A 22,135-nucleotide genomic window follows, 5' to 3' on the forward strand; every position below is an offset into this window, starting at 1 on the left:
GACCCGCTCCGACGCGCCCACTCAGGACGGCGTTGCTCCGGCCGCCGCTGCCGGCGCTGCCGGTGGTGCGACTGCAGCTGCTGCCGCCCCCGCCGCCGCCGCTCCCGCTCAGCAGCCTGCGGCCGCTCAGCCCACCACCGAGGCCGCCGCGACTTCCGCCCACCGCCGTCCCGGCCCAGGCTGCGATGTCGTCCAAGGAGATCAAGAAGTACGACAAGCTGATGAAGACCGAGGCCAAGAGCGAGGAAAAGGCGCTCAAGAAGGCGCTCAAGGACGCGTCGACGTCCGAGAAGCTGCTGCGCAACGCGCGCGACGAAGAGGCCGAGGCGCTCAAGAAGCAGGAAAAGGCGACGACCAAGGAGCACAAGGCCGCAAAGGTGCTCGCCAAGGCGCAGGCCGAGTACGAAAAGTACGCCTCGGACCTCGAAAAGGCCAAGCAGAAGACGGAACTCAAGAAGAAGCACCACCAGGACATGATCCAGAGCTACGAGACGACAAAGGCCCACATCGAGGAGCTGCGCAGCCGCAAGCTGGCAAACGACCAGGACCGCGCCAAGCGCGCCGCCTCGATCCACGGCACCGTCACCTCGATCCGCAAATAGGCTCGCGACGCGCCTTTCGCGCCGCCGCCCTCTGGTTTCTGGCTCTCTGCCCCGACCCGGCCGTTGCCACTCCTTCACTTCTCCACAGGTCCGCTCGTCCCAGGCGGGTGGACATCTGGGATCGGTCTGCCTCGGAGTTTTGCGATCCCCACCTCGAGCCCGGATCGCAACCATACCCCTCCTCTGGCAGAAGATCGGTCCCCGTTCTTGAATTGCGGATCGCGCTGCCGATGCCATTCCTTTTGCGCCCTGGAAACGGACGTCGACATGATGGGCGGGTGGATGTTGGCGAAACCTGTATGTATCTCTCTATATCCTCGTCGAACAGCATCCTCTCGCAGTCCGAGAGTCTGGGTCCCGGAGCGTGTATGTGTGTGTGTGCGTGATGAACAAGGCCGAGGGTGCGCTGCTTTCGACTTTTAGCCGCGCCGCTCTCGCGCGAGAAGTGGCCGCCGCCATTTTTCCATTTGTAATCGGCTGGCGGTCGGCGGCTGTCTGCTCAGACGGGGCTTGGACCCACGGTTGGGTCTGCGGGGAGGCCAGAGACCTCGAGAACCTGGCCTGCTGGCTGGCTGGTGGCCTGCCTCAGCTTGGGCCGATTTTCCCCGCGGCCTGGTCCGGCTGTTCCGCGCGCGATCCACGCTACCGGGGCCTCGGTCGTTGGGCCTGGTCCTCGTCTTCGTCATCTCCACCACCTGCGCACCGGCATCAACACTACCAGCCCTACCGCCACCACCACCACCGCTCCTTGCTCCATCAAAGCCCCCAGACAGTCGCCCAGCATGCAGACCAGCAAGGCGCTCTCGCTCTCCCACCGCCTCGTCTCGCAGTCGTTCCGCGCCGCCCAGCCGGCCTCGGTCGGATCGGTCGGGCTGCTCCTCCGCTCGTCGCCCGCCGCCTCGAACCTGGCGGTGCGCGCCAACCAGATCGGCGCGGTGCGCACCGCCGTCTCGACGGCCAAGATGTCGCAGGGCGAGAACCTCGAGCTGCTCAACAAGCACCGCGCCAGCCGCCCCATCTCGCCCCACATGACCATCTACCAGCCCCAGCTCACCTGGATCGGCTCCGTGGCTAACCGCATCACCGGCGCCAGTCTCAGCGCTCGTGAGTGTCCGTCCATGGTGGCGGTTTGCGCCGCGCCGTCGCTGCTGCGGGGGATACCGCTTCGGGTCGCGTCGATACGCTCTGCCCTGCCGTCAATGCGGGGGACAAGGTGTGACTGACCGGATCACGCTCCTTCCTCTTTCCCCCATCTCTCTCTCCTCCGTGATCCTCCCCTCTTCACTTCCTGGCCCCCTCAGTGATGTACGGCTACGCCCTCGCCTACGTCGCCGCTCCGCACGTCGGCCTCGGCGAGCTCCTCACCTCGGGATCCATGGTCGACTTTGTCGCCCACCTCCCCTTCTGGCTCAAGCTCGGCCTCAAGGTCCCGCTCGCCGCCGCTTTCAACTACCACAACTTCAACGGCCTGCGCCACCTTGCCTGGGACTACGGCTACTGTGAGTCGGCCTATCCCGCCCGTCCTCTCTCCTTCACCTGGGCGGACGACCTGGATTTGAAGACTGAACTGAAGCCCCGCCCTTCACACTCCCTTCTGCGAACACCTACGGATCCTCGTGCCAGGCCTCAACCTCAAGGGCGTCTACGCTTCCGGTTACGCCGTCATTGCCGCCACCACCATCTCGACCATCGCGCTTTGCGCCATCTGAGCGTGGCATCGTCGGCGACCGCGCTCAATGATCCTGATAGGCCTGAAATTCGAAACCCCAGTCCTGGCATCTCGAAACATCGTCTGCATCTGATATCGTGCGCCCCCGATGTCGTAACGCAGGAGGCGCACACGACGCTGAGCTCAGGCAGGTGGTTCAGATGTGTCGGAACCCACGCCGACGAGACTAAGCTACACAGTGATCGTCTACCTCATGGCGCCCCGCTCATCCTCGCCCTCGCTCTCGCTGCCGCTCTCGTCGTCCTCGCTGCCGCTGCCGCTGCTCGCCTCGTCGCTGTCGTCGTCCTTGCCGAGATCGAGCTCGACACGCTCCATGTCGTAGCCGACCCGCTTCAGCTGCGCCTCAATCTCGTCGACCTTGGACGGCGGCGCCACGACGGCGGCAATCGAGCGGGCCGGGTCAAAGATGGGCAGGATGTAGGTCTGTAGCGACTGCTGTACCTGCTCGATCGTGACGGCCTGTATGGTTCGGGTTTGCGGGTCAGAGGGGATTGGGAGGGGGGAGGGCAAGTCAGTCGGGGATGCACACTGGGTTTCGGGGGGGCGACGCTGCGCCGCAAGCACGCGCACTCACGCTCATGTCGCTGAGCAGCTTCCTGCCGCGGTTCTTGCCGCTCATCTTGACGACGCTGTCGACAAAGCTCTCGGTGGCCGCCTGCCCGACGGTGCCCTCGCTGTCGGCGACGCTAAAGTGGAGCGAGCTCTTGGCGCTCTCGAGGGTGGTCTCGTCGATCTTCATGCTGCCCTCGGCCAGCGCCTCGATGACCTTTTTCGCCTCGAGGAACGCCTTGGCCGAGTCGGGCGAGCGGTACAGGCTGAAATGGATCAGCTGCGACTCGGGGTCGGAGCGGATCGACGCGCCATAGGCCAGTCCGGCGCCGCGGATAAATCGCCACAGGAACGACTCCATGGCGTTGAGCACGGCGATGGTCACCACCAGCGCCGGGTTGTCGGCGTGCAGGTAGTGCGAGATGCCCTTGGCGGAGAAGACCGAGTACGACGACTCGATCGAGGGCAGCGCCGTGATGAGGCCGCGCTTCTTGGGGTCCCTGCCCAGCTCGCTCAGCACGTCTTTGGCCCACGGGATCGGGGTCGGCGCCGCCGTCTGCCACTCGGGCCGCACAAAGTGTTTGGTCCAGGCGCTCCTCGGCTCGTCGAGGTCCAGCACGTTGCCCGCCACCGAGATGCGCAGGTTCTCGGGCCGCATAATGGTCCTGCGGATCGTCTCAAAGTCGTCGACGACCTTGTCTGGCGTGGCGTTGAGCGCCTCGGCCAGCTTGGGCATGGCGCTAATCAGGGTCAGAAGCGAGTTGTTGAGCAGCGTCGACCGCTTCGGGTCGTGCTGCAGGCTGCGCGCCAGGCCCCACGAGATGGTGCGGCCGTCGCGCTTCTGCTCTGGCAGGCTCTGGACGATCTTGCTCGTGCCCACCTTGAGACGGTCGACGGCGAATTGGCTTCCCCAGATCAGGTCGCGGTACCAGGCGATGGCCTTTTCGTAGTTGGCCTTCTCCACCTTGATCTCGGCGCAGACGAGCTCCTGGAAGCCCGTGCCGACGCCGAGCGCAACGCTGTACTCGAGCGTGTCCTCGTCGAGGCCCTTGACGACCTCCTCGTAGGTCATCGAGCGCTGGCTGCCGTCCTGGCAGGTGACGGGCAGCGAGAACATGACCGAGAGGTAGAGGTGGAGATGGGAGCGCAGCTCGGCGGGCACGTCGCTGGTAGACACGAGCACGCTGATGGTGACAAAGCTCGAGTCGACGTGGTCGAACTGCACAAAAAAGGGCAGCGTCTCGCCGTCGGCATCGACGTGCGCCTGCACCTTGCGATCGAGGTCGGCCGCCATCACGGCGGCCTTTGACGCCTCCTGGTCCTTGGCCACCGGCTCGTTGCGCGCCGAGCCGACAGGGATCCACTGGATGCTGTCGACGCTGGGGATCTTGAAGCTCTTGAGCAGCTCGTCGGGGATCTCGCGGTCGTTTTCCTTCTTGGCGGCCTCGAGCTTGTCGGCCAGCTTCTTGAGGCCGTCTTCGCCCAGCTCCGTGCGTCGCTTCTCCTCGAGCGCCTTGGTGTCGGCTTTGAGCTTGTCCACCAGCGGCGCCGAGGGGCGGCCGACGACGACGAGGCGCGGGTTGTCGACGAAGTACTTGCGCAGCACCTCGACCCATTGCTGCGACGTCCAGCCGGCCAGGGTGTCGTAGCGCGTCATGTCGTCGTTGGCGGCGTGGAGATCCTTGCCATCCTTGGAGCCGTAGAGGAAGTCCATGATGATGAGGTCCGAGAAGCCGTCGGCGGGCTTGGTCTCGAGGCTGCTGAGGAGCTTGAGACTGTCGCGCTTGATGATCATCCTCATCCGGTCCATGTCGATGCCCTCGTCGGCCACCTTGGCGAGCAGCGCGACGACCTTGTCGTCGACCTCGTCGAGGTGCTCGGACGGGACCGAAGAGAAGTAGGCGTACAGGGTGTCGGCGCCCGCCTTTTCGGTGCTGCTGATGTAGACGTCGGTGAAGAGCGGATCGTCGCGCTCGACAAACTCCTTCTGGATGGCGCTGACCGGCGAGTCGGAGAGGTAGGTACCGAGAAGCTGGACGGCCTCCTTTTCGAGCCAGTCGTTGTACTTGGGTCCCATCCAGGTGACCTCGACCTCTCCGACGCTCTCGTCGTGCTCGGGAAAGTCGATGAACGCCCTGCGCCGCTTGGAGTCCGGCTGCGACCCCTTGGCCGGCGGGTCGGCGGGGTCGACGCCCGGCTGTTCGAGCTTGGAGCCGTCAATCTTGGGCACTGCGGCGCTCGGCGTCTCGACAAAGGGTCGCTTCCAGCCGCGGGGGCCGGCGACGCCGTGGGCCTCGCCGTGCTGCTTGAGGCGCTCCTCGACGCTGTTGAGCGTCTCCAGCAGCTTCTCCCTCTCGAGCGGACCGCAGACGACGAGCGCGGCGTTGTGGGGCGCGTAGTACTTGCCGTGGTACTTGCGAATGTCGTCGATGGTCAGCACGCGCAGCGCCGACATGAGGCCGCCGGTCTCGCTGCGGTAGGCCGACGACTTTGAGTAGAGCATCCTCTGGGTCTTGAGCTCCATCAGGTCTCCGCTCGAGTTTTCGCGGCCCTGCATCTCGGAGAAGACGACGCCGGCATCCTCGCCCTGGCCGTTGATGTGATAGACCTCGGTGGTGAAGCCTGCGTCGGTGAGGGTGGGGAAAAAGGCGTGGTCGAGGTAGACGGGGAGCATGCGGAGGAAGCCGTCGGAGCCGGCGGTGGTGAGGGTGTAGGCGGTGTGGTCGTTGGCGGTCCAGGCGTTGGTGCCGCTGGCGAATGCGCGGTTGGCCAGCGTGTCGAGGACGCCCTTGTAGGGGTACTGCTCCGATCCGAGGAAGATGAGGTGCTCGAGGGTGTGGGGTACACCCGTGTCCTCAAAGATTTCGGTGGCAAAGGTCATGTAGCAGTTGAGGAGGGGCGACTGGAAGCTGGCCCAGGCCACCGTGAGGCCGGTGACCCTCGACTGCCACTTCTCTACGAACATGCCGGGTGCATAGTCGAGGTCGACGCGGGCGATGAGGTCAAAGTTGCCCAGGCTCGCCGGGGGTTCCTGGTCCTTGGAGAAAGGCAGGGTGGCGGCTGCTGCTGCGCCAGGCTTGCCGGTGGTGTAGCGGGCTGGGAGTGCCATGGTTGCCAGACCTTGTCTATGGGGAGGGAGAGGGTGGCTGGAGTGCTGCTTCTGAGCAGACGAGGCGGAGGTGGCTGCGGCTAGGGTGGGGGGCTTCCTGGCGCTGAGCGAGAGCGGGCGAGCGGCAGCGACTCCGACGGGGGAAGATCGAGCGCAGTGGAAGAGGAGTGCGCCTGACGAGCGCAGCAGCGTAGCAGCGGGAGAGCGACAGGCGGAAGTGCTGAGTCGGAAAGCGGAGGCCAACGGCATGGACGGGCGAAGAGAAGAGGCGGGGGGCTCCCTTTGGTCTCCCTCAAAAAAGGCGCAGCCGGAGAGTCTCCGAAGAATGTCGCCAGCGAGGAGGTCGTGTCGGTCTGAAACAGAGGGCCTCAGCAATATAGTATAATGGCCAGTTCAGGGCAACGGAGGGGTGGGATGGGCGGTGGGTTGGTGGTAGGTCGGGTCGGGCCGATGCCGTAGGATGGAGCAGGGCGGCCAACGTCCTCGGCTGATCGTGCGTACGTGGCGGCGCTTGCGCTTCTGCCGAAAAAGAAGCCGGCGCCTTCGGAAGTCGGAAGCCAGCCGGGCAAAAAAAGGGCATCGGCCGCTCCGGACCAGGCCGGCGTGGAGGCCGAATGGGTTTGCTCCGCGCCACCGGCCGGAGAAGGCGAAGGCGTGCTCGCCGCTGCCTGCTTTGTCAAACCGACCCTGGCCTCGGCACCACCTTCTCTCGCGACAACCAGCATCGCTCTCGTCCTTCAGTACTATCATCCGGCCTCTTGATCGTCAACGCACACACACATCTCACCCTCTCTTGTCGATTGGACCCGCCGCCATGCCTACCGCCATCGAGCCCAACGTCGAGACGGCCAACAAGTTTGTCACCGAGCTCAACCCCAAGGGCATCAAGCCGTGAGTAGCCGGATGTGCCACGCCACCGCCTAGGCTGCGTGTACTTTCCTTGGGAACCTCGCTGACATGTACATATGGAGCATTGTGATGCTTTTCGATACATGCCTGCAGATGCTGCGCCTGCCCCGAGACCAAGGCAGCACGGGATGACTGCTTCTTCAAGTTCGGACATAGCGTCGAGGAGGACGGCGAGTCGGCGAGAAAGTGCGAGGAGCTCGTGCGCAAGCACCGCGAGTGCATGGCCAGCCTGGGATACAAGATCTGAAGCCGCCACTCATACCACCGTCAGATAACTTTCGAGGCCCGCCTCGCTGGCCAAGATGAGACTCTTCTTTGCCCTTGGCCGCCAGCCAGATGTTGATGGCTCATCGGCCCCGCCGGACGCTCACACCCACCCGTGCGATGGAAGAGCATCGCCTCAACATGCTTGATGGATCGACGTATGCTGCCGTTTGGCGGCCGCTTGAGCGTCGTGCTCCATGCCTCCCTCTCGCCTTGCGGCCCGCTACTTTCCTTCCTTGTCCTTGTATTTGTACCCCTGCATGTCTGAGCCAACGCAGCCGCTTTGGCTTGCTCGCTGGCCCTTCACCCCTCTGCAACTCCACTTTTGATCTGGCCTTGTCGAGCGGTCCCTCTGCTTGCCGGAAGGCGCTGTTGGCTGACCAGCGTTGCGTGCGAGCTGGTGATAAATCCGACGAGGACGACTGGGTCGCGTGGGACGGGCGCAAGCGAGCGGGGATTAAGATAAGACGTTATCGCAGCAGGCATCCGACGAGCGTGCCGCTTTCTTCCGGTCCACTTCGAGGACCTCGTCTGAAGGCTGGCTGACCTGAGCTCGGCCCCTCTGGCACTGGACCTTTCGACCACCACCACCATCACCAACCCCACCATCACCGACACCCCTCATCCCAGCCGGATGCAGCATGCACTTCGATACTTCCACGTCCGCCACCACCGCCGCCATGCCCACGAACCCTACCTCGCACGCCTCTGACCCCTCCCCCTTCCCACCGCCGGTATCCACCGCCAGCCTCCTACTCTCGCACCGCCCGCCCACCGGCAAGGTCGCCATCGTCCTAGGCACGGGCAAGCTGGCCGCCTCGAGGTGCTTCGCCTGCCTCGAAGCTGGCATTAGACCCGTCGTCGTTTCCGTCCAGGATGACGCTGCCGATGCCCAGGACCCACTCGCGTCGGGCGACGTGTGTCCGGAGATCCGCTATCGGGTCCAACAGAACATGGTGACCTTCAAGACGATACGATACCAGTCCGCCTCAGCGGCGATGTCGACGTCGACGTCGACGTCGACGACAACGACCCAGGCAGAGGCAATACGACGCAGCTGGGAGCAGCTACTCGACGAACTCGACGAGGGCGAGGCAAACTCCATCTTCATCGTTTGCATCACCGACACTCTCCATTCTGGGGACGCTGCCAAGCGTACCCCCGTCGAGGGTCATGTTGCGGACGCCGCCGCCGCCGATGTGGCCGCTTCGACCGCCTACGACCGAGCCGCCATCATCACCAAACTCTGCCGGAGGCGACGGATCCCCATCAATGTGGCCGACAAGCCCGATCTGTGCGACTTCAGCTTCCCGGCCTGTCACCGCTTCCCCTGCATCGACGGCGCGGTGCCGAGCTCATCTCCACTGCAGATTGCCGTCACCACCAACGGCCGCGGCTGTCGACTCGCGGGCCGGATCAGGAGGGAGCTGGTCAGCGCCTTGCCGCGCAATGTCGGCGACGCGGTCGAAAAGGTCGGCAGGATGCGGGATATGGCGAAGCAGGAGGACCAGGACCAGTCGGCCCAAGGCGAGGCGGCCGAGGCGAGCTCTTCGAAAGCCAGGAGGGCAAAGAAGCCGAGGGAGCGCACCGCCTCTGGAGCCTACAAGGATGTCGAAGAGGAGGACCTCAGCTTCGACACCACGCCGCTCAACAGTCCGGTGCCGCAGCTGACGCCCAAAAATCCGATGGACAAGGCCGGCATCAGCCTCAAGGCGGCGCTTGGAGCTTCGGCCGCCAAGCACGCCGCCTCAGAAAGGCAGAGGGAAGAGGCAATCGAGCGGACTAAGCGTCGGATGCGCTGGGTGGCGCAGATCAGCGAGTACTGGCCGATTGAATACCTTGGCGGTCTCAAAGAAGAGCAGATGAAGGGCGTCCTCAGCACGTACGCAGGGGAGCAGCCAGCCGCCGGTGCCCCCAAGGCCCAGCCAGGCGACGTCGCCCAATCGTCAAACGACGGCGACGCGCCAGCCTCGCAGGCGGACGAGGATCGGACCGAGCGCGGTCGAGCCACGTCTCGCGCTCCTTCTCCAGAAAGACAGGCTCGCGCACGGTCCCAGCACTCGCTCGTCATCCGCCCACCGGCACCCGTACGCCAGAAGAAGGGCCACATCTACCTCCTCGGTTCTGGCACGGGCCACCCCGGCCTTCTAACGGTGCTTGCACACCGCCTGCTCTCGTCGCCGGACACACACCTGATCCTGAGCGACAAGCTGGTGCCGGCCTCGATCCTCCGTCTGATTCCGTCATCGACGCCTCTGGAGATCGCCAAAAAGTTTCCGGGCAACGCCGAGGGTGCCCAGTCGGAGCTGATCGCCATGGCCCTCAAGGCGGCCATCGAAGAAGGCAAGACGGTCGTCCGCCTCAAGCAGGGCGATCCGTTCGTCTACGGCAGGGGTGGTGAAGAGGTGCTCGCCTTTCGACGGGCGGGCATCGAGTGCACCGTTGTGCCCGGCATCAGCAGCGCCCTGGCCGCGCCGCTCATGCTCGGCATTCCCGTGACACAGCGCGGGGCGGCCGACAGCCTGGTGCTCTGCACGGGAGTCGGGCGCGGAGGCAAAAAGGTGCGACTGCCCGGCTACGAGCGCGGGCGCACCCTCATCGTCCTGATGGGCGTGGCGAGGCTCAAGGCGGTGGTGCAGACCCTAACGGGCAACAGCTTGCTCGGCCACACGGCTGCTGCCGCCGTCAGCGCTGCGGCGGCGGCGGCGGGCGAGGAGGACAGCATCGGCGATCGCGACGGCCCGGCTTTCCCGCCGCACACGCCCATCGCCATCATTGAGCGAGCTAGCTCGTCGGACCAGCGCATGGTGGCGTCCACGTTGGCCGGGATCGCCGATGCGCTCGAGAGGAGCGGCGAACAGAGGCCGCCGGGCATGATGGTCATTGGCTGGGCCGTCCTTTCTCTCGCCGGCGAGGGCGACGTGCGGATCTCGGACGACGCCGCCGAGTGCACCGTTTCGGATGACTCGCCGTGGACGACGGATGCGGAAGCGCAGCAAGAATTGAAGCGGAGGGATCAAGCCAGGGTGGACAGGTGGCTCGGCGCCAAGGGCTACATCGTCAGGGAGGGTCTGGACGAGGCCTACCGCGCATCGATGGAAGGACTGCTGTCGTCGGTGCGACCCAACGGGGACGCAGGCGCGGCTCCGGCGGCGACTACGGCAGCCACCCCCGCCGATGCCACGCAGATTGGCTGGACGACGCGCGACTCCGCGGGATGGGCGGGTCGGCGCTACGTCGACGGCAAGCCCGAAGGTGGCTGGGCGCCCGGCGAGGCGCCCAACCGGCCTGCTCGCGACGAGGCAGAGTATGCGCAGCATCAGGAGTATGTCGAAATCAGGGCCAGGCTCGCCAAGATGGACGGGCGCGAGTGAGGGATGTAGTAGGCCTATACAAGAGAGGCGATCAAGGGAGATGATGACATTCAAACGAGTGTGCGGGATCCTGCGCTGCGGCGAGATCGAGTTGGGTAAGGTGACGGTACAAAGACAGTGAGCTGATGGGCGATGAGGGAGTGGCAGAGCAGAGCAGATGGGGTAGCGATGAAGTGAAGCAGAGGCCAGAGAAAGCGGACGATCACGGCCTCATGTCTTGGCCGGAGCGATGTACACCCTACCCCTGCCTGGACCTTGCCTCAGTTTGGCCTTGGGCACCTGAGTCTTCTCGGTGCGCTTCCGGCTCCAGCTGACGGTGCTTATCTTCATCTCGACGACACCCGGGCCCTCCGCGGCACCCTCACCGGGCGAGGAAGCGTTGGAGAGCTTGAACATGCCCGAGAGGGTGAGCTTTTTCTTGCCTTGCTGTCCTTGCGGCACGGCGAGGGAGTTGGAAGAAAGATCGAGGTTGGACACGGCGGGGCCTGAGGCGGTCGCGTTGTAGATAAAGGGCGATGTGGCGCCCGAGACGTCGCTGCGTGATGCGTTGCTCGGAGCGAGCGAGCTCGAGGTCGAGATCCGGGTCGACTGAGGTTGCGGTTCATGCTGCTGTCGCTGCTGCGGGCCTTGCTGCCGGTGGAGCTGCTGTTGCGGCCTCTGCTGGTCCATCGACTGAGAAATGCCGCCACCCCTGTCGTTGGACTGGGGGGCACTGCCGGCACGGAGCAGCGCCTCGAGAACCTCGACCTTTTTGGCCAGCTCGTCGACCTTCCTCGCATCCTCGCTGCCGACTTGACTGACCGACTCGTCCGGCCATGCCGTACTGGGAGGCGCAGAGATGTAGCTCGGGGGGACCGGAGCGCCTCTGGCGCCGCCGCCGTGATGGTGAAGCTCTCCCTGCGCGTAGCCCTGATGGTGTCGCGACGAGTCGTAAGCGCGATACTGCGACGACGCCGTGCGGTGCAGGCGCGCATCGATGGCGGCATAGTCGTGACGTGGCGGGGGTCGGTGGCCATACAGGCCATACAGCTCTTGCTGCGTGTACCGGTCTGGAGGCGATGAGCTATAGACATGGTGAGCGGGGACGTCGTATGGGTCGATGTACTGTCGAGCCCGCCCTTGATCGCGGGGATGGCTCATCGGTCCTTGAGTCGCGTAGCCGTCCCTCGCTGCTGGCACTGCTGCACAGCCGTCATCGTCTCGAAGATCCAGGTGGTGGACGCGAGGTGCGGGCGGAAGCGGGTCAGAGGGGACCGGCTTGACCGAGGTCGACATCCTGCTCTCGCGCTCGGCGCGGCTGCTTGCGACCGAGACGGTCGGACGCTGCGCCTCGATCGATGTCTTGCGATTGCCTTCTGCCAGGGCCTTCTGCACGAGCGCCATTCGAAGCTGCTCGACCTCCCTCCTCAGCGCCGAGACTTCGAAGTCGTCCGACATCGTCTTTGAAGTCGACAGGTCGACATCGCCATCTCCGCCGGTGCCGCGAGACGATTCGGTGGCGTTGACGTTTGTGGACGCTTGCAACGACGTCCGGCTCGGCTTGCGCTGGACTGGCTTGCCTCGCAGATTCCACGCGGATGGGGCATGGGATAGCTGCGGCGGCCTGGGTGTGCGATCGTCGGAGGACGTCCTCAGAGCCTCGTTGTCGCGGTAGTCTTCCTCGTCTGTGTTGTACGTCTCGGTCGACGCGACGCTCCGCAGCAATGATGTAGAGTTGGCGCTCCAGTCGAGGGTGTCGACCGCGCTCTGGTCGTCCCATGCGGCTTCGCCAGACAGTCGGCGGTCCGTATCGCGGGAGCGTGAGCGCTCCAGACGACGACGGTACTCCTCCGCCCGCAGGACGAGCTCTTCGCCTCGCAGGCGGCTTCGGAAGCCCTCCATTTGGCGGTACGGGTCAAGCAGGTGCGGCTGACCGCTGCCGTGAACCTTTTCCGTGCTGCGATTGGCGAGCTTTATCATCGAGCGGTCGGGATGGTGCGGAGGTGCGCCATCGCCCAGCCTGCTGTTGGATCGCGGCGGAGGATTGGGAAAGCCCGAGGTAGCGTGCAGGTACAGCGACGACTCCCTCTTGCTCGAATGTTCCTGGTAGTCGCCAAGCATGTTGGACGACGGAGGCTCGACCTGCTTGTCCCGGTACTCGTCGACGAGAATGGGAGGCGAAACGGCTGTAGCGCTGGTTGATACGCTTGCGGAGTCGTCAAAGGTGGACCTGGCCGGCGACACGACCGTGGACGAAGTGGCGGCAAACGAGGGTCGGCGCTGACGGCGGTCGTGCTCTTGAAAAAGGATTCGGGTCGGCGAAGATGGGTGTCGTTGCTGGCCCTTGGGTAGAAGGAGAGGACGGAGGTGCGATTGGTCGAGGGCTGAGTTGGCTTCGCTGTCCATGTTTGATGATTCTCGGAAGATGCTCTGGTGTTCTGAACGGTGCTTTGTGGCGACCGTTCAAGGGGACCGCGGGCGGGTGGCGGCCCTCCTTTTATCCTAACCACGACTATCCCTCGTGCTAGGCCCTTTTGCTGTCCCCTAGTAGGCGCTTGTCCCTCTGCCGAGCGCAACCACGAGGCGAAGCGGCTTGCGGATGCTGACCCTTAGCGCTTGTCAGGCCAGCGGGCCGTGCGGAAGATCGGACCGGGACGGTAGCGGCAGTCCTGTGTGACCCTGGAATCAAGGCGGCCCGGTACAGATCCGCCGGCGGGGTGCAGGGGGATGCGATCTCTTCAATGGCGAGGACCTTGACGTGTCCGGATGGACGAGGCGATCAGAGCGAGGTGTTAGATATGAGAGAGGGGGAAGGAGAGAGGTGCCAGGTGCAAGATGGACAAGACGGAGGGGAGAGGTCAAAGTTCGCGTGAGATCGGCTCGCCAGGCGCGTGGCTATCTGTGGCCTCGAGGCGACCGGACGACCGCCGTGAGGACTGGTTGCATCTGTCGGAGGCAAGGAGGTAGCCAGCGTGGGCGCTCGGGGCGGTGGTCCGCACTGGGTTTGCCGTCGCGGTCAAGGATGTGGGCGCCGAGGCACGAGCCTCAAGACGGTGGAACAGCCAAGGCCGAGTAGTCTGCGTGTGGCGTCCTAATGCCGGGCATGACTTGGAGCAGGATAAGCGTCCCGGCAATCGTGGTTCGAGCGAGGCGGGGCCATGGGCGAGAGCTGCCAACTTGCCATCATGACCGGCCCTGGGAAAATTGTCAGGCTCGGTGCAGCTCTTCATGAGAAAGATTGTACAGCTTGTCGGGGCAGTCAAATGGGACAGCGTGCGCCGCGATAGCACAGCAGTAGGTGGGGGCCAGGCCTCTGCCGTTTGCGAGATGGCCGCCGTCCTTTGCGTAGTAGTGTGGGCCTGTGGGTCGCAGCGAGCTCCGACTGGAGATGAAGGCCGGGCCGACAAGTGAGCGCGCGGTCCGCATGCCTTACGCGGGAGCGGGGTCAAGGAGCATCATCGTAGAGACCTAGCATGGGAAGGCGTGCGTGGCGAGGCTCCGAGCGGATGAAGAAGACGGTGCGTCGTGGCTGGCGGCGACAGGGCTGAGCCCCGGTGCAAGGCCTGACTGGCCTGTCAAAGAGGGCGGGGCAAGCTCTTTTTCCTTATCTCGCGCACCGCGTTCACCACCCAGCAACGGCAGCAGCCACACAGCCATGGCACGAGCTGCCACCTAAACGGCGGAACGTGATAGTTAGTACTCGGTTGACTGCATCGGTCGGTCCGTATGCGTCCAAGCAAGCCACCAACGGCGTAGAGAGGCCGTGATAAGATGCGCTGCGCTCGGTTCGATGGCTGCGCTGTTAACAGGCCGCATCTGCTCCTTGGCGGCCCCGCATCCTGGGAGCTGAGCGTTCCATTGGACATCCGTGCCCCGCGTCGCCGTTGGCCGCACGAAGGATGCTGCGGATGGCGTGCTGGACGGTAAGGTCCAGGCTGTAAGGAAGCCAGCTGGCCAGAGATGGCGGCCAGAGAGCTTGCTATATACGGGCAACCTCGGCGATGTTCTGCGAGCGGAACTCGTACATGGAGCACTCCGAGGGGCGACAGATAAGGGCGACTCGGCGGAGCGTCCAGGAGATAAGAGTGTCCGGCACCGAGGGAGCTAGCCCGATGCGGGTGTTCCCGATCTTAACCTGAAGTTCGATAGCTCTTCTCATGCAAGTCGGATCCGCGGGCACAAACGACGGCGGGCCAAAGGCGCCACAGGCTGTCCAGTACGACACTCCAACCTGGCCTGGCATCGCAAGGTCCAGCAGCCCACTCCTTCAGTCTCGCTCGTACGGCCGAGTGTCCCACTTTCGAGGATCATCGATATCCTCTTCGGCGCGAGCGCGTTGCTGCGTCTCGGAAGCGGGCCGATCCGGCCTGGCCTGGTTCCCTCCACTTGGCCTGCCTGCCTGGCCAGGCGTGGCCACGCGGAGGGAAGCCGGCGGCGCGGAGCGACTCGCATGCAGGACCGGCACGCCGAGCTGCGCGATGACTCTCGCTGCCCTCAGAGGACCCTGGCCGTCGGGTCTTCCGCTCCTTCGAAAGCAAAAGCAAGGCAGGCCATGGTGGGCCTCGTCTCGATTCAGGCTGTGCGTTCGATGTCAGCCTGGAGCTTCTTGCCTCGAGCTCTTCCATGGCCACCACCACCACCACCACCACTGCTGCCAGTGCCACTCCAGACCTGCCCGCTCTGCCTCCATAACCATCCGCCTGAGCCTATCATGTCCGAGATCAAGATCGGCGACTACCTCCTCGAGCGCCTAGCCCAGCTCGGCACTCGCACCGTCCAGGGTGTTCCCGGCGACTTCAACATGGGACTCCTCGACCAGATCGAGGACCACGCCAAGCTCGAGTGGGTCGGCAACGCCAACGAGCTCAATGCCGCCTACAGCGCCGACGGCTATGCCCGCATCAAGGGCACCGTCGCAGCCGTCGTCACCACCTTCGGCGTCGGAGAGCTCTCGGCCCTCAACGGCGTCGCGGGCGCCTTTTCCGAGCGCGTCCCCGTCGTCCACGTCGTCGGCGTACCCTCGACGGGCGCTCAGGGAAGCCGCTCGCTCCTCCACCACACGCTCGGAGACGGCCGCTTCGACGCCTTCGAGACCATGAGCCGCCAGGTCAGCGCCGCCTCGGCCGTCCTCAAGAGGAGCGAGGGCGCCGCCGACGAAATCGACCGTGTCCTGACCGTGGCCGTCAGGCAGGCCCGTCCCGTCTACATCGCCCTGCCCACCGACCTGGTTCACGCCAAGATCTCGGCCAAAAACCTCGAGACACCGCTCGACACGGCCGTGCCCGCCAACGAGCCCGACGCCGAGCAGTACGCCCTCGACGTCGCCTTCCGACACATTGACGAGGCCGAGAACCCCGTCATCCTCGTCGACGCCTGTGCCATCCGACACAACTGCCTGCAGGAGACCAGGGACCTCGTCGAAAAGTCTGGCCTGCCCGTCTTCAGCACTCCGATGGGCAAGACGGCCATCGACGAGGACCACGAACAGTACGGCGGCCTCTACATCGGCAGCCTCACATCGAACGGCGTCAAGGAGATTGTCGAGTCGGCCGACGCCCTCATCTTGATCGGCGCACTCAAGTCCGACTTCAACACCGGCAGCTTCTCCTACCGCACCCCCAAGCAAAAGACTATCGAGCTGCACTCGGACCACGCCATCGTCGGCTACTCCCACTACCCGGACGTCGGCATGAAGGGCCTGCTGCCCAAGCTCACCAAGAAGCTCGAGCCTCGCAGGCAGCAGAGGCTCGACGCGACCAGGAAGAGGATCACCCGCTTCGAGAACCGCCTGCCGCAGGAGGACGGAGACACGATCAGCCAGGCCTGGCTGTGGCCTCGTCTCGGTGAGTAGCGGGCCCGAGCTGGCGCGGGAGGCGAACCATCAAAAGACTTGAAGCTGACGTTGCAGAACGCCCGCCCCCCCACTGCCACTTCACCAGGCCAATTCTTCAAGCCCACCGACCAGATCATTGTCGAGACCGGCACGTCCAGCTTCGGCATGCTCGAGGCCAAGCTGCCGCCCTCATCGCACTTTGTCGCACAGATCCTCTGGGGCTCGATCGGCTGGAGCGTCGGTGCCACCCTCGGCGTCGCGCTTGCCGCTCGCGAAGAGAAGCTGGGCAGGACGTGTCTCTTTGTCGGTGATGGATCGCTGCAGCTCGTGAGTCCGGACGGCTTCTTCGTGGAACCAGGCCGAAGGGAGCAGCTGACTGAAGACAAAGATCTGCCGTCTTCTTCTCGCCCACTTCGCAGACGGTCCAGGAGATTGGCACCATGATCCGCCAGGGTCTCAAGCCGCTGCTCTTTGTCCTGAACAACGACGGGTGAGTCTGCCACACTCGACGGCCTCGACCTGCCCTGACGTGTAGCAGGCTGACATTTTGACCTATCCCTCGCCAACGGCAGCTACGAGATCGAGCGCCAGATCCACGGCCCTCAGCGCACGTACAACGACATTGCGCCGTACAACCACAAGCTGCTGCTCGACTTTTTCAGCGCGCCCGAGGACAGGACGGTGCCGAAGGACGAGAGCCACCGCAAGGACCCGCAGCCGTCGGCCAAGAGGTACCATGCCGTACACTCCAAGGCGGAGCTCGACGAGCTGCTCAAGAGCGTGAGTGGCAAGCGATCGCTGTGCAGACGACGGGATGTGGCACTGACCCGCAGCCTTGTCGGTGTTCTACCTCGACCTCACGCCGCAGGACGAACTGGACAACGTGCAGGCCATCCACCTCATCGAGGTGTTTATGAAGAGGGGAGACGCCCCCGCCGCCCTCAAGAGGCAGGCGCAGGCCACCAGCGGATCCAACAAGTACGAGTGAATCGACGTCACATCAAGGAGCAGCAAGCTCGACCGACCCCACCAGGCCAGCAAAGGCGGCCACCCTATTTTCATGATCCGCCACTGTATGACCGCCAGCACCGAGGGCGGCTGTCTCTGATTCCATCGGCAATGCCAGCGTTGTCACAGTGTCTGTTTGCGGCCGCTTATCTCGAACTCACGCCTCTGAGACTCGCTCCGTCTCGCATATCTGCCGAGGACGAAGCGGGCGATCGAGCGACACAGCCTGGTAGGGAGTGTGGTTGAACGATGCAGATGCGGTCATTCGGGAGCCCCGGCTCTGCAGGGCGGCTTCAAATACACATCACGACGAGGCCGAGCGACGATTCCGCCCGAGCCGCGATCCCGGATTCGCTTTTGCTCATCCTCGCTCAGTTGCCCAGGTTGACCTTGTGGGTGGCCTCCTTCTCGGACTCTTCGCCAAAGATGTTGATGTCCCAGAAGGGGCTGTAGGTCCTGGGGACGTTGAACCTGAGCTTGCCCTTCTCGGTGTGGAGGTCCGAGATGGTCTTGTAGTCGTCGTCGCTGAGCTCGATCTGGGCAAAGTTGGACTTGATGCGGCTCTCGGTGACCGACTTGGGGATGACGCTGTAGCCGCGCTTGACGCCCCAGGCGATGAGGACCTGGGCCGGGTCGGCGTTGAGCTTCTTGGCGATGGCCTGCACCTGCGGGTAGTCGACGATCTTGGTCTGGCCAGTCAGGTTGTTGCCGAGCGGGCCTACGCGCGGCGTTGAAGGGGTCGGGAAAAGCGCAGGGGTCAGTAACGGCGGTCGTACCCGCGATCTCGATGCGGGCCGGGATGACTCACTGTAGGCGGTCAGGTTGATGTTCTTCTCCTTGGCGTAGGCGACCAGGTCGTCCTGGGGCAGGAGCGGGTGGGCCTCGATCTGGTTGACGGCGGGCGCCTCGCCGGTGGCCTTGATGATGGTCTCGAGGTGCTCGATGGTGAAGTTCGAGACGCCGACCGACTTGACCTTGCCCGTCTTCTTGAGCGCGACCATGGCCTTCCAGGTGTCGACGATCGAAGTCTTCAGGTCGAGCTTGGCCTGCTTGCCATCCTCGCTCTTCGGAACAAGCTCCTTCGTCGGGTTGGAGCTTTCAAAGGCCGTGGGCCAGTGAATCAGGTACAAGTCGAGATACTCGAGGCCGAGCTCCTGAAGGGTGTCGTCGAGGGCAGGCTCGACGAGTTCGGGCTTGTGCGACGTGTTCCAGAGCTTCGAGGTGATGAAGAGGTCCTCGCGCTTGACGACCGAGGGGACCGTCTTCTTGAGGGCGGCGCCCACCTCGTGCTGGTTCTGGTAGATCTTGGCGAGGTCGAGGTGGCGGTAGCCGGCCTTGATGGCGGCCTCGACGGCAGCCTCGACCTCACCGGGCTTCGAAAGCCAGGTGCCCAGGCCGATCTGGGGGATCTTGTTGCCGTCGTTGAGCGTGATGGTCTGCGGTGGCGGCGCGGGCGGAGCATGTGGAGGTGTGAGCGTCGGATCCGGTCGTGAGTATGGCCGACATCGGCTTGCGCAGACTCACCTTGTTGAGCGACATGATGAAGAGGTGTGAGTGGAAGGGTGGGTGGTGGTGGGTGTCGGAAAGAGGCGGCCGTGGCGCGGTCTTTAAGAGTGGCGGGCCTCTGGAGGGGTCGAGTCGCCTGGGACCGAAGCCGAACCGCCCGTCGGTCGGGCTGGGCCCGAAGTTGAGAAGAACGTCGGCGAACGGCAAGAGGCGCGTGGCCCGTTCACGCCTCGATCGCACGTCATTGCGTCTTCGCGGGGCGTGCTGCCTTGCTTCGGCTTCATCGCCGACGGCCAGAAAGCTGCTGCCAGCCTCCACTGGACTGGCCTGCTCTTGATCCTCAAGCCTCTTCGGCTTCGTCCCGTGGCGTTTGGCAGGGGCGGCGACGCTACCATCGTATCGCCGCCACTCTTTTGCCACCGCAAGAGGCCCGGTGGCTTCAGCGACCCACTCACTTTGCAATCATACACTCCTGCCTCGTAGATCGCGCCGCTGAGCTCTGGTCGAGACAAACACACATCGTCTGCTGTCCAACGCAACGCCAATAATGACCACAGACGGCCCCTTCAAGACGTGATCTCGACTTCTGCTGTCAGGCTTGCAGCAGGTGCATGCGCCGTAGGAAGTACGTGACCGAGCTCACCCGCTCCGACGACGTCGGCGATGATGCCCATCCTAAGCTACCGCACGCCTCACGACTTCTTCTTGCCCTTCTTCTTCTTGCTCGCCGCCGACTGCTTGACCTCGAGATCGCCGCCGCGGAGATCCTCGCCGCCCTCCTGCTCGACCTTGTCGCGCGCCTGGAGGAAGAACATGAGGTCCTTGACCTGGTCGCGCAGCTCATCGACCTCGGCCTGCAGGCTCGCCTCGCCCTCCTGCCGCTTCTCTAGCTTGCGCATCAGCCCTTCGGACAGGCTGCGCTCCGACTGCATCTCGCTCTCAAACTTCCGCGCCAGCTCGAGCATCTTGTCGGCCCGCTTGTCCGACTTGGCCTTTTCCCGCCGCAGCTCGTCGCGCTCGGCCTCGAGGCGCCGCGCACGCTCCTCGACCTCGACCAGCCGGCTCGCCGCCGACTCGACCTGTCGCATCGTCGACATCAGCTTGTCAAACTGCGCCTGGATCCGGTCGATCCTTTCCTCGTAAAAATGGCGCTGCGACTCGAGCTGCGACGTGAGCAGGTACGAGTACTCGAGGCCGATCGCCTCGATCTTCTCCGATGCCGCGACGGTCGAAGACGGGCCGCCATCGTCGAACACGTCCGATTCGTCCGCTGCGTCGTCGCTGCGGCGTGGGCCGCGGCCGTCAGCGCCGGAGCGTGGCCCTCCCTGACTGCTGGAAGACGGGTTCTGCATGGCCGTCGACGCAGGCAGGCGGCGCGATCGCTCGGGCGTGGCGGCTGCGCTCGACGCCGATGGCAGCTCGACAAGTTTGCCGTCGGCCTTGTTCTGAATCAGCCGGTGCACGTAGCCGTCTCCGGCATAGTCCCAGACTCTTTGCGTCTCGAGCTGCGGCAGTGTGGGCGCATGCAGGCAGAAAGGCGCCGGTCAGCGCCGTGCCATGCCGGTCGATCAATCGTTCTGCGCCATTGTACTCACCTCGAGGCTGTAGAGGTGGCCGGTCTCTTCAAAGTGTCGATGCGCGTGGCCCGCCTTGTACCGCCCGCAGCCCACCGAGGCGCAGATCAAGCAGACCCACAGGTCCTGGTTGGTCTTGCAGATCGTGCACAGGCTCGGCTCGACCTCGTCCTCGTCGCTCTCTTCGACCTCCTCGTCGTCCAGATCCGCCGCTGCACCCTCTCCGGCGTTGGCGGCCGGGTTGAGCGACTGTCGCCGGCTCGCTCGCTGCGATCCTTTCTTGCGATGCCCCGTCTGCGAGTAGCGACAGACGGGACACCGCCCTTCGCCCCACTTGCTCAGGCACGAGCAATGGAACGTGTGCTGGCACGTGATCGTCATCAAGCCCGTCACTGCGCTGTCCATCCTCTCGAGGCAGACGGGGCAGGTCGGCAGCTCGTATCCGGAAGGCGCGCTCGCCACTTCGATCGATCCGCCAGGCGCGGATCGTGCTCGAAGGGGCCAGGGGTCGCTGTTGGAAAGCATCGGATAGGTGAGGGGGAGGGTGCTCTGCTTGGAGACGGTGACGCTCGTGACGTAGACTACCTGACAGATCTCTTCCGGCTCCATGGCGTTGAAGGGCTGCCCGTTGAACATCTTGTGGAAGTCTTCGGCGTCCGAGGCGTCGCGGAACTTGAAGAGGACCATGCAGCGGTTCGGATGGACATCTCGGATCATGCGCAGGTGACAAATGGCCTCCGAGGCCGGCTCGACAAAGGCGAGGAAGTCGGCGGCGGTGAGGTAGGACGGTACCGCGAGCACGGCAACGACGGTCCCGACATCGTTGTCGGTGAGCTGGTTGTCCTCTGCGGCAGCGTCGGTTTCAGGGGCGGCGGCCGCATCCTGCTTGTCCTTGAAGAGGTGGACGATGCCGAAGGCCACCTCGGTAGATCCGATGTCCATCGGCTCGGAAGCCGAGCTGCCCGCATTGCTGCGATCCTTTTGCTTGGACGACTGCCCGTCGTTGACCTGGAAGGAATCCTGCTTTTGGAAGACGGCGACCGGAGCCGTGATCTGGGGCTTGGCCGAGTGGAAGACACGCTTCTTCTTGCTCCTCGTCGTTGGTGTGACCGGTCCAACTGGATCTGAGCTCAAAGCAGGATCGGCCTGCGACACGCCTGTCGAAGAGCTGGCGGTCTGCGACATATCTGGACGTCGTTGTGAGCGTGGGTGCCTGCGGTCGGCCCAGTCGATGCGAAGAGGCCCAAATCGCTTGTCGATCGAGTCCGGCAGTGACAATCTGAAAGTGCCGCGGCCGTGGTGAACGACGCCCTTTTCGTCCTGGTCGTCGGGAAGAGGCTGGAAGAGGTCTTCGAACAGTCCTTGCTTTGGCGTTGAGTCACTCGGCGCTGTGTCTGGCCATTGCCCGGTGAAGAGGGAGATGTGGATCGAGTAGGTCTGATCTCGTTCTCTTTGCAGGGCGAGGGAGCTTCGCGCGCTGGGCATGGCGTGGCGCAGCGGGGCGGTTGTGGTTGTTCACCCTCGACCGCTCCCTCTGATGGCGAGCAGCAGGTCGTAGCGCGTTAATGAGCGTTGGCGGTGGCGAGAGGGATATTGTCGGCGCCGTCGGGGATGGTGGTGAGGGCGGCCAGACCAGAGGTGAGATGATCCGCTGCCTGCGGTCGACCCGTTTAAGCGTCGCGTGTGGAGGCTCTGCGCC

The 22,135-nt window shown here is 64.4% G+C and overlaps 10 protein-coding genes across 10 annotated transcripts in view; 5 read left to right on the forward strand and 5 right to left on the reverse strand.

Moving 5' to 3' along the window:
• Window positions 1-602, forward strand: part of PFL1_00956 (uncharacterized protein) — a gene marked incomplete at both ends in the record, with an annotated part of 1,323 nt that extends 721 nt beyond the window's left edge. The window contains one exon of the mRNA XM_007878456.1: window positions 180-602. Within this exon, the coding sequence (XP_007876647.1) occupies window positions 180-602 (423 nt within the window). The remainder of the gene's footprint in view (window positions 1-179) is intronic.
• Window positions 603-1,384: 782 nt separating this feature from the next.
• On the forward strand, window positions 1,385-2,311 carry PFL1_00957 (uncharacterized protein; the record flags this gene model as incomplete). The annotated part of the gene is made up of 3 exons (XM_007878457.1): window positions 1,385-1,706; window positions 1,904-2,101; window positions 2,226-2,311. 3 exons carry the CDS (start codon window positions 1,385-1,387, stop codon window positions 2,309-2,311), a joined length of 606 nt encoding a protein of 201 aa, XP_007876648.1.
• A 206-nt stretch (window positions 2,312-2,517) lies between these two features.
• PFL1_00958 (uncharacterized protein) lies at window positions 2,518-6,238 on the reverse strand (the record flags this gene model as incomplete). The annotated part of the gene is made up of 2 exons (XM_007878458.1): window positions 2,518-2,790; window positions 2,906-6,238. 2 exons carry the CDS (start codon window positions 6,236-6,238, stop codon window positions 2,518-2,520), a joined length of 3,606 nt encoding a protein of 1,201 aa, XP_007876649.1.
• Window positions 6,239-6,803: 565 nt separating this feature from the next.
• PFL1_00959 (uncharacterized protein) lies at window positions 6,804-7,145 on the forward strand (the record flags this gene model as incomplete). Its single annotated transcript, XM_007878459.1, has 2 exons — window positions 6,804-6,880; window positions 6,992-7,145. 2 exons carry the CDS (start codon window positions 6,804-6,806, stop codon window positions 7,143-7,145), a joined length of 231 nt encoding a protein of 76 aa, XP_007876650.1.
• A 658-nt stretch (window positions 7,146-7,803) lies between these two features.
• PFL1_00960 (uncharacterized protein) lies at window positions 7,804-10,536 on the forward strand (the record flags this gene model as incomplete). The annotated part of the gene is made up of 1 exon (XM_007878460.1): window positions 7,804-10,536. One exon carries the CDS (start codon window positions 7,804-7,806, stop codon window positions 10,534-10,536), a length of 2,733 nt encoding a protein of 910 aa, XP_007876651.1.
• Window positions 10,537-10,746: 210 nt separating this feature from the next.
• PFL1_00961 (uncharacterized protein) lies at window positions 10,747-12,921 on the reverse strand (the record flags this gene model as incomplete). Its single annotated transcript, XM_007878461.1, has 1 exon — window positions 10,747-12,921. The coding sequence occupies one exon, from the start codon at window positions 12,919-12,921 to the stop codon at window positions 10,747-10,749; it is 2,175 nt and encodes a 724-aa protein (XP_007876652.1).
• Window positions 12,922-13,373: 452 nt separating this feature from the next.
• PFL1_00962 (uncharacterized protein) lies at window positions 13,374-13,745 on the reverse strand (the record flags this gene model as incomplete). The annotated part of the gene is made up of 1 exon (XM_007878462.1): window positions 13,374-13,745. One exon carries the CDS (start codon window positions 13,743-13,745, stop codon window positions 13,374-13,376), a length of 372 nt encoding a protein of 123 aa, XP_007876653.1.
• A 1,481-nt stretch (window positions 13,746-15,226) lies between these two features.
• On the forward strand, window positions 15,227-17,336 carry PFL1_00963 (uncharacterized protein; the record flags this gene model as incomplete). Its single annotated transcript, XM_007878463.1, has 5 exons — window positions 15,227-16,358; window positions 16,455-16,675; window positions 16,768-16,838; window positions 16,921-17,128; window positions 17,217-17,336. The coding sequence occupies 5 exons, from the start codon at window positions 15,227-15,229 to the stop codon at window positions 17,334-17,336; spliced, it is 1,752 nt and encodes a 583-aa protein (XP_007876654.1).
• Window positions 17,337-17,727: 391 nt separating this feature from the next.
• On the reverse strand, window positions 17,728-18,895 carry PFL1_00964 (uncharacterized protein; the record flags this gene model as incomplete). Its single annotated transcript, XM_007878464.1, has 3 exons — window positions 17,728-18,074; window positions 18,165-18,792; window positions 18,881-18,895. 3 exons carry the CDS (start codon window positions 18,893-18,895, stop codon window positions 17,728-17,730), a joined length of 990 nt encoding a protein of 329 aa, XP_007876655.1.
• Window positions 18,896-19,554: 659 nt separating this feature from the next.
• On the reverse strand, window positions 19,555-21,921 carry PFL1_00965 (uncharacterized protein; the record flags this gene model as incomplete). The annotated part of the gene is made up of 2 exons (XM_007878465.1): window positions 19,555-20,367; window positions 20,458-21,921. The coding sequence occupies 2 exons, from the start codon at window positions 21,919-21,921 to the stop codon at window positions 19,555-19,557; spliced, it is 2,277 nt and encodes a 758-aa protein (XP_007876656.1).
• Between the last annotated feature and the right edge of the window lie 214 nt (window positions 21,922-22,135).

This window comes from Pseudozyma flocculosa (genome assembly GCF_000417875.1).
Source record: "Pseudozyma flocculosa PF-1 unplaced genomic scaffold scaffold00002, whole genome shotgun sequence".
Classification (NCBI taxonomy): Eukaryota; Fungi; Basidiomycota; class Ustilaginomycetes; order Ustilaginales; family Ustilaginaceae; genus Pseudozyma; species Pseudozyma flocculosa.